The sequence below is a fragment of the Primulina huaijiensis genome, chromosome 4 (assembly GCF_012295235.1).
Source record: "Primulina huaijiensis isolate GDHJ02 chromosome 4, ASM1229523v2, whole genome shotgun sequence".
Classification (NCBI taxonomy): domain Eukaryota; kingdom Viridiplantae; phylum Streptophyta; class Magnoliopsida; order Lamiales; family Gesneriaceae; genus Primulina; species Primulina huaijiensis.
In genome coordinates this window covers 21,457,293-21,468,567 of record NC_133309.1, presented here as the reverse complement: position 1 = coordinate 21,468,567, position 11,275 = coordinate 21,457,293, and the positions used below count along the sequence as shown (strand labels likewise).

The following is an 11,275-nucleotide window of genomic DNA, read 5'->3' as shown; positions in this document are numbered from 1 at the left end:
AAATCGGTAGTTTATGTAAGTTTACTCTTAAATCTCAAGAAGAATGCCAAAGTGCCATAATTGAAGAAAACCCGATAGAGAACTAACGGTAGAAACCTCATCTTGATGGCTTACTTTTTTGTCTCGTTTCAATCCCAAATCAATATAATTTAAGTGATTTTACACTGTTTTATAAGACCGATAATAGGTGTTGGAATATTTTGAAATTCATTTTTTGTACAAACCTCCGATAATAGGTGTTGGAATATTTTGAAATTCATTTTTTGTACAAACCTTGCACTGCATAATTTTGAATAAAGCTTTAAAAATTCATAGTAATTAAAGTACAGATCAAAAAATTACCCAACTTTTTAGGAATACCTAAAATAGTGCAGAAGTGGTTGGAAATTGAGAAAATACCACACGTGCCACCTTGCCGGTGCGTGGCCGAGATCCGTTAGCCATGCGTGGGCGGATTTTTTTTGTTTGAACTTCTCTCATCCTACTCTACAACTTTCGTGTAGAAATTTTTCTGAAATTACGAGCTGATTTTGTTCAGATTTCAAAAAAACAAAGATGATTATTTATCTTGCTTCGGCTCCAAAGAAAGTATTCGGACCACTGCGAGGATGATCGACCGATATATTTGTAAACTAAGAAACATTTTGAACAAGTTTTATTTTAAAACTGTAGCNAAAAACCATAGGAAAAATCGCTAAAAAAAGATGGAGGAATATAGGCTGAAAATAGCTACCCTAAAAACAAGTTTGTGGAAGTCTTCCAGAAAACCGTTCTTTGTGAATCTTTATTTTTTTGGGCAAAATTGGTTGATGAGTTTGCTACACCTCCTATAAATGTTGATTGTTGGGTGAAAGAGGAGTTTTGTCTAAATTTTTATGAATTTTTGGAGATAATTTGCAATATTTCACCATTTATTCATATTTTCTCTCTTTTTTCCTGATTTAATTTATTTCTCATTTACTCTCTGACGTCGTGAATATTTTTTTTTTTTTTTAGCGATGAAATGCATCACATAAGACCTTTTTTTATGGGCAAAATGAGATGATATGAGTCCATACACATAGTCAAATCTTGGCCTAATTTAGTAATAGACATTTTATTATATATATTATTTTTATTTAAGTTATATTATTTTAGAAACATATTTTATATGTTTTTAATGTTCAATATCAGTTATTAAATTTTACAATATCAGTTATTAAATTTTACTTATAGGAGAATAAAATTCATTTCTTATAGTTAAATTATTATTGTTGTTGTTCAAATCCATTAAATTTTGAATAAACAACTCAGAATTTTTTAGTTGTTACAAAAAATAATATTTTTTTGAATCGGATTGGATAAGAAATCCGTTTCATAAAATTAACCTGTAAGATGGTCTCATAAGAGTTTTTTTGATATCTGAAATACCGAACTGTTGGCCTATGACTTATCCATTTAATATCAATATCCTAAATTTGGGATGATATTTCGAGTTTGATACTCAGTTATAACAAAATTATTCACTTAACTTAAAAAAAGGGAAATATTGAATTATTATAATTAATATATAAGCATGAAAATTATCGCGTACATGAGTAATGTCAACACTTAAATGTTGAAAAATGAATTTGGTTACGTAATTCATACTATGCATGTAATTTTTTTTTTTTATGTATGCTATATCATAACCATTAGATGTTATTTTAAATAAGTAAATAACTATAATTTAGTCTTTTTATAAATTTTATAAATCACCCAACTCTTTATTTTTTAATATAATATAAGTTTTGAAATTACCAATTGAAATAAATACATAATTGATTTCTTTTTCTTTTTAAGTATTTAATATGTTGCATATATAGGTTAGATTTTATTAATTTTAAAAATAATATTAATAGTATTATATTAAGAAAATATAATTTTTCTATTTTAATTTGAAATTTCAGATGAGAAATTATAATATTTCTAAATTTCTTAAAATTTTTGTTTTTGGATAAAAGTCGTTTTTTTTTTTTAAAAAAAATTTGACAGATTTGGGCATTAAAACCATTGAGCCCAATTTCAAAACCCGACCCGACTTTAAAGCCCAAGTACCCGAGAAAACAATGAATTTCCAATAATACGTAGCTACACTATTTGAGGAAAAATAGAGAATTAGGGGTTTTTTTTTTTTTTTTTTTAATATTCTCTGCAAGAATATTCCGATCGCCGGTGGTGGCATCGATCGGGCGGATTTCGGGTTGAATTTTTTTGTTGAAGATCGATTAATTCATGTAAATTTGCATTGAATTTTTCGAAATATGTCTTCTTTTTTGCATTTCTTGACAGAGGCATAAAGATTGAGGAACTGAAGATCCAATTTCAGCGGTTTTTGAATGAAACCCAGGGATTTGTTCAGAAATTTCCGCCAACTCAGTTGTACGCTGCAATTGGAGTAATCTTAGTCACTACTCTGTTATTAGTAATCAGTAAGCCTGTCCCGTTTCAATGCCCTAACGAACACCTAATTTTGTTGCAACCTAGTGAAAATTTTGAGTTCTTGGGAAATTTTTCGTGTACGTTACTAACGATGCTTTGCATATGGGTGGGGTGGGTGGTTCCTTGTAGATTCGTAGGACTTTCTGTATCCGCTCGTTAGCCATTAATTGCACTTTTCTTCCTCAATTGTTTCAATATCAGCATACAGTTTGTTCTTTTTTCGTATTTTTCTTCCTTTTTTACTTCAAATAAATCATACTAGAAATATTTTCTCTGGAACTGCTTCCCATTACTTGAAGCATTTTTTTGCATCATTGTTATGATCGCAAGTTTCTGCTTCATTTTCTATATACTATATCCGTCTCAGTTGCTCCACCTCGTATGATTTAATGTGATTTGCTTAACTATTTAATTATTGATTTCTAGTTCGTCTGGTCAAGCGTAGATCATCTAACACTATTGCACTAACTGGGCTTAGTGGAAGTGGCAAAACCGTTCTGTTTTATCAGGTAGAAGCACAGAAATTTTTTTGGATCACTACTCTCAAATATTTGGGGCGAAGTTCGTTTGTTAAATTTATGTCTTTTATTGGTTGTTTGGTTTTGTAATTTGTTGTTTCCGATAGCTCCAAGATGGATCCTCTCATCAGGGTACTGTTAATTCACTGGAACCAAATGAAGGAACTTTTGTCCTACACTCTGAGGTGACTAAGGTAATGCTGTTTAATATCAGCAAATATGAGGAGTTTGAATGTATATTTAATTTTTGAATCTTAATATGAAATAAGGTAACACTAATGTTATGTAAACTGACTGTTTGGATCATTTAGTTTGGAGGATGGATTTGTCATCATATTTTCTCCTGAAACAAGTAACTGAGAAATTTAATCCGTCTGAACCTGTTTTACCTACTCGGCAGAAAGGAAAAATAAAGCCTGTTCACATTGTTGATGTTCCTGGCCATTCACGGCTTCGACCCAAATTAGACGAGTTCTTGCCTCAGGCAGCTGGTGTGGTATTTGTGGTGGATGCTGTCGATTTCTTGCCAAATATCCGTGCTGCTTCAGAGTATGCAATAGCTTTAATTGTCTGTGTACACATCCATACACAACCTCGTGAGTTGAAAACACTTAAAAAGATTGAATTTTAGCATCTAAAGTTATTATCTATTCTGCTAAAGGTACCTATATGAGATTTTGACCAAGACAACTGTTGTCAAGAATAAGACCCCATTATTACTACTGTGCAACAAAGTTGATAAAGTCACTGCCCACACAAAGGATTTCATCAGAAAACAGCTGGAGAAGGAAATGTAAGATTATTTGTATACACAAGGCTTTATATCACTAAAATTTTACATATCATGTTTATTGATGTATTTCTTGTGTACAAGCTAACTTGTACATTTTATCAATAAAATAAAATTGGAAGGGGGAGTGTAATGGATTACTTCGAAGCGATAGCGATCATGATGATAATATAGTACCAAAATTGTAAATTAATCAATAAGAATACAAAGATTTACGTGATTCACCCAATATAGAATACGTCCACGGAGCTACTGCAAATTTTTATAAAAACAAGAAATAGTACAAGTGTTTACAACAAAAACTCAATATTTCACAATCCTTATCTCAGAGTATAACCTAGAAAATATTTTCTCCGACTCTCACAAGATAACCTCACAACATTTTGCTCTCTCTAGTTTAAGAAGCTTTGAAATTGCTTTGATTTGGGATGTATTAAACTAAAGCGATGCATATGATTCCTCCGAATGCAGTTGTGCATTCAATTCCGCCGAAATTATGCTGTAGCCACCAACCATTGGCAATTGTTGTCGAATTACAATTTTTCAAATCACATTGGTCCACCTAACATTTCTCCCAGTTGAAGACATGACCATCGATGCAGTAGCTCATATATCTCTTTTAAACTTGGAGTATAGGTAAAGATGAACACAACTTTAGTTTGTCAATGATCACAACCTTTGTGAGCATATCGGTTGGGTTCTTACTTCCAAGAATATTCTCAAGCATCAAGATTTCATTTTCCAGTAGTGATCTAATGAAATGGTACCGAATTTGTATATGCTTTGTCCTAGCATGATAAACATGATTTTTGGCTAAATGAATATCACTCTGACTGTCATAATGTAATATGCTATTCTCAAGCTTCTGACCCAGTTCCTCTGGAAAGGATCTGAACCATATCATCTCCTTGTTAGCTTCTGTAACTGCAACGTACTTAGCTTTAGTGGTCAAAAACACAATTATCTTTTACAACTTAAGATACCCAGCATACTGTCACCACCTAATGTGAACACATAACCAGTGATACTTTTTCTGCCATCCAGATCATCACCGATGTCGGCATTGACAAAACCTTGTAAGCCCAAATTTGCCCTCTCAAAGCATAAAGATAAAACTATCAATTCCTTTCAAGTGCCTGAGAATCCATTTTACTGTTTCCCAGTGTTGTTTTCCCAGATTGCTCATAACCATGCTCACAACTCCCAATGCATGTGCTATGTCTGGTCTTGTACGTACTATTGTATGCACGAGGCTTCCGACAACAGAAGCATAGGGGTGTCAATTTGGGTGGGTTGGGTGGGTCGTGTTGGGTTGAGCAATAGTACTATTCAAAAATTGCTCAACCCGAACCCAACCCGAACCCGAGCCAACCCGAAAACTCTCGACCAGAACCTGAACCCGAATCACCCGATCAACCCGTATAACTCGATCTTGAATTTTTTAAATAAAATTAAATAAAATTCAAAATAATAATAATAATAATAATAATTTAATTTAAACACATAATAACAAAATCTCCCTCATATATATGATTTAAATTTGAAAGTCTAATTGTAGAAAAATAAAATATATTTACTAAATCAAATAAACAATTATTTAAAAAATAAAAAATATTCAAATTAAATATTAAATTATGAAAATTTATGATATAAATATACAATAAATATTTTTTCAAACATATAATATGTAAAAATGTAGACAATATTTATTAATTATATATTTTTTTTAAAAAATTAAAATTTTCAGGTTCGAACCCGATCATTTTTTTCAAGTCAGCTATCAGGTCCAACCCGATCTGACCCGAACCCGAAAATCCCAAACCCAAACCTGATTTTTTTCGGGTTGAATCGTGTCGGGTTGGTGGGTCGTGTCTGATTTTGACACCCCTACAAAAGCACAAGGAACCTTGTTCATAAAATCCTGCTCCTTTTACGTACTTTTTTTAAGATAACTTCAAGATTCCATTCTATGATCTATAAAGATCCTCATTCCAAGGATTTGTTTTCTGCACTTAAATCCTTTATAGCAAATTCTTTGGATAACTCTTTCTGAGTTTATCAATCTCCTCCAGACTAGCTCCTACTATCAATATATCATCTACATATAGATGTAGAATGATATAAGAATTATCAAGTTTCTTTACATAACAACAGTGATCAGCCTGACACCTCAGGAAACCATCATTATTCATGAATCCATCAAACTTCTTGTACCACTGTCATGGAGCTTGTTTGAGACCATACAAGCTCTTATGAAGTTTGTGCACCATTTTCTCTTTTCTTCGTACTTCAAAGTCCTGTGGCTGCTTCATATAAATTTATTAATCTAGGTCACAATGAAGTAACGCCGTCTTTACATTAACTGCTCCAGATGTAAATCTTCTTTTGCCACTAATTCGAGTACAATCTCGATAGTGGTTAAGTTAACCATTGGAGAGAAAATTTCAGTGTAATCAATGCTTTCTTTTTGTTGAAAGCTTTTTATAACAATTTTTGCCTTGTACCGCTTGCTACCATCATGTTATTTTTTAACCGGTAAACCAACTTGTTATGTAATTTTTTTTGCCTTGCGAAATTTCTATCGACTCCCACGTCTAATTGGATGACAATGAATTCATCTCATCTTCCATGGCTAACTCCCACTTGGTTGAATCATCATTTTTCATTGCCTCTTCATAAGTCTCCGGTTCGTCTTTTTCTGTCTGGAAAATTCAGTGAAGTGCAGGAGAGTATCTCTCATGTGGTCTAATTTTTGTTGAAGATCTAATGAGTTCAATTACCGGAGTTTGTGGGTCATCATTTTGTGTAGTTGATCCTTCTGCTAGTTGAATTAATACGAACATAGGATACACATTCAAACACTTTCAATAAAGAAATGTTTACTTCTTTGCCGCTCCATAACTCTTCAGATTTTCTGCAGTCAAGCCGTACCGAAGGTCCTCTGTTGATTAGATATGCTGCAGTGTTAATAGCATCAACCCAGAATGATTTCGGTAATTCTGAGTGCAAACTCATGTTCCTAGCACGTTCATTCAGGGTCCTGTTCATCCTTTCAGTTACACCATTTTGTTGAGGTGTACCAATAATGGTTTTCTTCATATTGATCCCGTTCTGTACACAATATTTGTTGAACTCATCATCTTCATATTCAACACCATTATCAGATCATAAGCACTTCACCTTCAAGTTGGTCTCATTTTCAATTACGGCTTTCCATCTTTTAAATGTCTCATAAACATCAGATTTATTCTTTAGAAAATAAATCTAAACTTTATTTCGGTAACTTCTCGTTTGATACAAGCATCTTCATTTCCTTCTCACTCATATGCCCAAGCCTACAATGCCATAGACTTGAATTAGCTCCAACATCCACGACTGCTAATGTATCTCTACAACTGGAAATCATATAAAGTGTTTCAGTTTTCTTTTCTCGAGCAACAACCATGGTTAATTCGTTCACTTTCTAGGCACAATCACCAAAGGTCACATTATGGCCTTCATCGTACGCCTTACTTTGTTGATTTCCAGAAAAGTCTATTTGAATCTTCATCCGGGCGTCACATATACCAACTATTTACAAAGGTTTTTCATCAGACAAAAATTTTTTTCTGTAATCGTCAGTGATGTAATTATCGAATACATCACGATTACCAGTGGTATGAAACGAAGCTCCTGAGTCCATGTCCAAGAATCAATTGGGCTTTCCGTTGATAGAAAATAGAGCATCATGTACCTCCTCAATAACAACATTTGCATTATTCTTCGTTCATTTCTTGTTCTTTTTTAAGAGACCAGTCTCACCACATGTCCAACACTTCAAATTCTTTTCAAAGTTGCTTTTGTCTTTTCCATTTTTTGACTTGGATCTACCGCACAATTGGTTAGAACTCTTTTCGTTACTTATGTCCTTTACTTTAATCTCGAGATTTAGAGCAGATCTTGATGATATTCCTTCACCCGAATCTATCATGCGAACTTTTTCAGCCAGAATTTGAACTCTGACATCATTGGATTGTAGCTTTCTTTTTCCAACAGAGTTGCTAACTGCTGCTCGCATTGATTCCCAAACATTTGGTAAAGACGCCGAAAGAATAAGTGCACAAATCTCATCATTAAAATTAATTTCAACCAATGTTAGTTGAGAAACAATTGTGTTGAACTCATTGATGTGTTTAGCCACCGGAACACCTTATCTCATTTTCAAGTTGAATAACTTTTTATGAGATGTATGTTGTTGTTTGATGGTGGCTTCTCGTACATGTCCGATAAAATGAACATCATCTCTTCTGTGGTTTGTGCCTTCGTCACGTTTATGTGCCAAGTTCTTCGTTATGATCAATTTTATTACACCTAACATCTGTCAGTCAAGGAGGTCCTAGTCATCATCCTTCATCATTTCCGGGTTCTTTCTTGATGGAGATTAATGATACTTCTTGCTGTATAGGTAATATCTAATCTGTAACTGCCAGAACAAAAAGTCTGTTCTGTCGAACTTGTTGATTCCTGGTCCCGATCCATCATCTTCGGCCATCACTTCTCTAGCCTTAGCAAAAAAAAAAATCTAAAAAATCATTTCTGATGTGGAAGATCAGACAAAGCAGCAGTAACTAAAGAGCATACTCAAAATTTTAAGAATTTTACAAGGCTCTGATATCATTTGTTGTGGATTAGTCCGAATCTATTACGATCATGATGATAATATAGTACCAAAATTGCGGAATAAAATAATCAACAAAAATACAAAGATTTACGTGGTTCACTTATAGGCTACGTTCACAGAGCTACTGCAAATCTTTGTAACAAGGAGAAATATTACAGGTATTTACAACAAAGCATTCAACATCTCATAATCTCTACCCAAGGTATGAATGAGAGAATATTTTCTCCGACTCTCACAAGAGAATCTCAGAACACTCGGCTCTCTCTAATTTAAGAAGCTTTGAAATTTCTTCGATTTATGATGTATTAAACTGAAGCGATAGAGCTCCTTCTGCATATAATTCTTCCGAATGCTGTAGTGCATTTAATTCCACCAAAGTTATGTTGCAGCCACCAACCATTAACAATTGTTGCCGAATTTAAAATTTTCAAATCACATTGGTCCACCTAACAGGGAGGTGATGCATCTATAGAGATACAAAACGATTGATGAAGCCAAACTAGATTCTTGACTGTTAAAAGATCTTCAGGATTGGCAACTTTTTAGGATAATTGCAACATTACATATTAGCATCATCAGTTAGTAGCTAAATTTCTTTCACCCTGCATGTTGGATTATCAATTGACTCTTGGTTTCTTTTTTTAATTCAGTGACAAGCTTCGTGCATCAAGAACTGCACTATCTTCAGCAGATATTACTAGTGAACAGTCCCTTGGGGTACCTGGAGAAACCTTCACATTTTTTCAGTGTGTCAACAAAGTCACTGTTTCAGAAACATCTGGTTTAACGGGTGATGTCGCCCACCTAGAGCAGTTTATAAGGGAACATGTAAAGCCGTAAAGGATAACCCAAATGGACACCGAAAGGTATGATTTGCATTGCGAAAAACTGCCTGTGCCCGGAAAAATCAGGGAAATGAAGGTTCTTTTCCCCTGATGTATGTTAAAATTTGGTTCTTATCACCAGTTCGGAATACTTGGTTTATGGCTCATCATTGAAAACTAGTTGAATTGTTTTTACTATCTTCATTTTTCTGTGGCATTAGTGTTGCATCTTCTCCTGAGAACTAACCACATGTGTTCAACCCATTACCTTCAGTAAAAAATGTTCTTTCAGTCCAGTCTGACGAGCTCTGCTGTGGGAATCGAACTTAATTTGTCCTGAGTTCGAAATTTTTCCCTTTTAAACACACACACACACATGGAGTTTGCGTTTTTTTTTTTAAAAAAAAAAAATCAGAAGATTTGATTTTCTGTGATCACTCCTGTTTATGTATCTAAATGTGGATGAGTTGAGCTTCAAAAGGAGTAAATATTTGGCCGAACCTAGTGGGAAAGCTGCCATCTTTGAGAGGCATTGTTTGGCTTGGTCATTAGACTTCTTGAATTGAATGTAATTTACAAAACGGAAATTGTCAATTGCTCTGAACATGTGAATGGATTTGTATACTTCTAATTTGTTCTTTCCATCCTTTATATATTGAGACAATTTCTTCAGTAACGTAATTGGTATGTTAAATGTACTATTAGTAATAACCTTCAAGAAAAAATACTTGAAATTTTTTCAAGAAACTTTCAATTTTAAAAAATTAGGTACATGGTTTAAATCTTAAAGATAAAATTTCCTCCTAAAAACGTAGATTAGTAAAAAGAAAACCCAAATATCCGAAATTTTCTAATTTAGAAACGTTAATGAATTTCTAGATTTCTACGTTGAAGATTGATTCATTGTAAAATAGAGTAGAGTATGTCTTTTTTGAGATGATTTCATGGATTTATATCCGTGATACAGGTCGATCCAGTCCATACCCAGATTGAAAAGTAATATTTTTAGTATAAAAAATAATATTTTTCATGGATCGGGTCGAATAGAATACTAGTATTATAAAATTGACATTTGAGACAATCTCATGAGTTTTTGTATGTAAAATGTCGCTTATTGGAATATGAATGATAAAAAATATAAAATAGTATAATACAGTGAGATATTAAATAAATGGTGGTTTTGATATAATAATTAAGCATCCATTTTCTATCTTTTAAAAAAAATAAAAATTACAACTTATCCTGCCATTAATTATTACTGATTACTGCAGTAAGTATAGAAATAAGATGGGAAAAATCAGCTACACCAAGTCAATAAATTCTAAAATCGCAGATAATGGAACGAAGAATCAATTAATTATATATTATATTCCACTTAAATAACACATATACAAAATATAAGATGCCCATTTTTCCCTGTTCGAGGGAAAGAAAACGAAAGTCTGGCTTACAGGTGAACAAGTTTAAATATCAAGAAAATTACACATTTCAAATTATAGGTACAATCTATTTATTACACCCCTCGTATCTTGTGCACACTATATATACACCATCTTTTGGTATTAGGTAAATACATTCTCGAGCTAATGCAACAGTCTACAAATCACGTTAATAAGCTAAATCGTATTGGACAAACTTTGTGTCACATATTCATTCGAAAAAGTATTTATAGAAGCAATCGGGAAGTTGTATTGAAAGTGATTAGATGACTTACAAGAGAATGATATGTCAAACCATGATAATGCGAGACTCTAAAGATCTAAGCAAACTAAAACTACATCATCTACTAGCAGATCTCAAGGTTTATGAGTTTGAATTAGAATCAAGGGATGGTGAACAACTTACCACCCAACTGACAAAAGCCTTGACTACTACAATAATGGAGCCATCAGTTTCCAAGGACAAATCAGTTGACTAGTTGAGTAATGAAGTTATGTCACTGTTTGTGAAGAAGTTTGGCAAATTCTTAAGGAAGAATCAAGGAAACTTTCGAAACTCTTACAGAAGATCACATCACAAGAGA

General features: G+C 33.1%; 1 protein-coding gene across 1 annotated transcript; it reads left to right on the top strand.

The window, feature by feature from the left end:
• Nucleotides 1–2,239: 2,239 nt before the first annotated feature.
• LOC140975396 (uncharacterized) lies at nucleotides 2,240–9,924 on the top strand (the record flags this gene model as incomplete). The annotated part of the gene is made up of 6 exons (XM_073439088.1): nucleotides 2,240–2,450; nucleotides 2,887–2,969; nucleotides 3,086–3,172; nucleotides 3,379–3,527; nucleotides 3,640–3,771; nucleotides 9,079–9,924. Coding segments are annotated over 6 exons (852 nt in total), but the record flags the coding sequence as incomplete, so codon positions are not given.
• Between the last annotated feature and the right edge of the window lie 1,351 nt (nucleotides 9,925–11,275).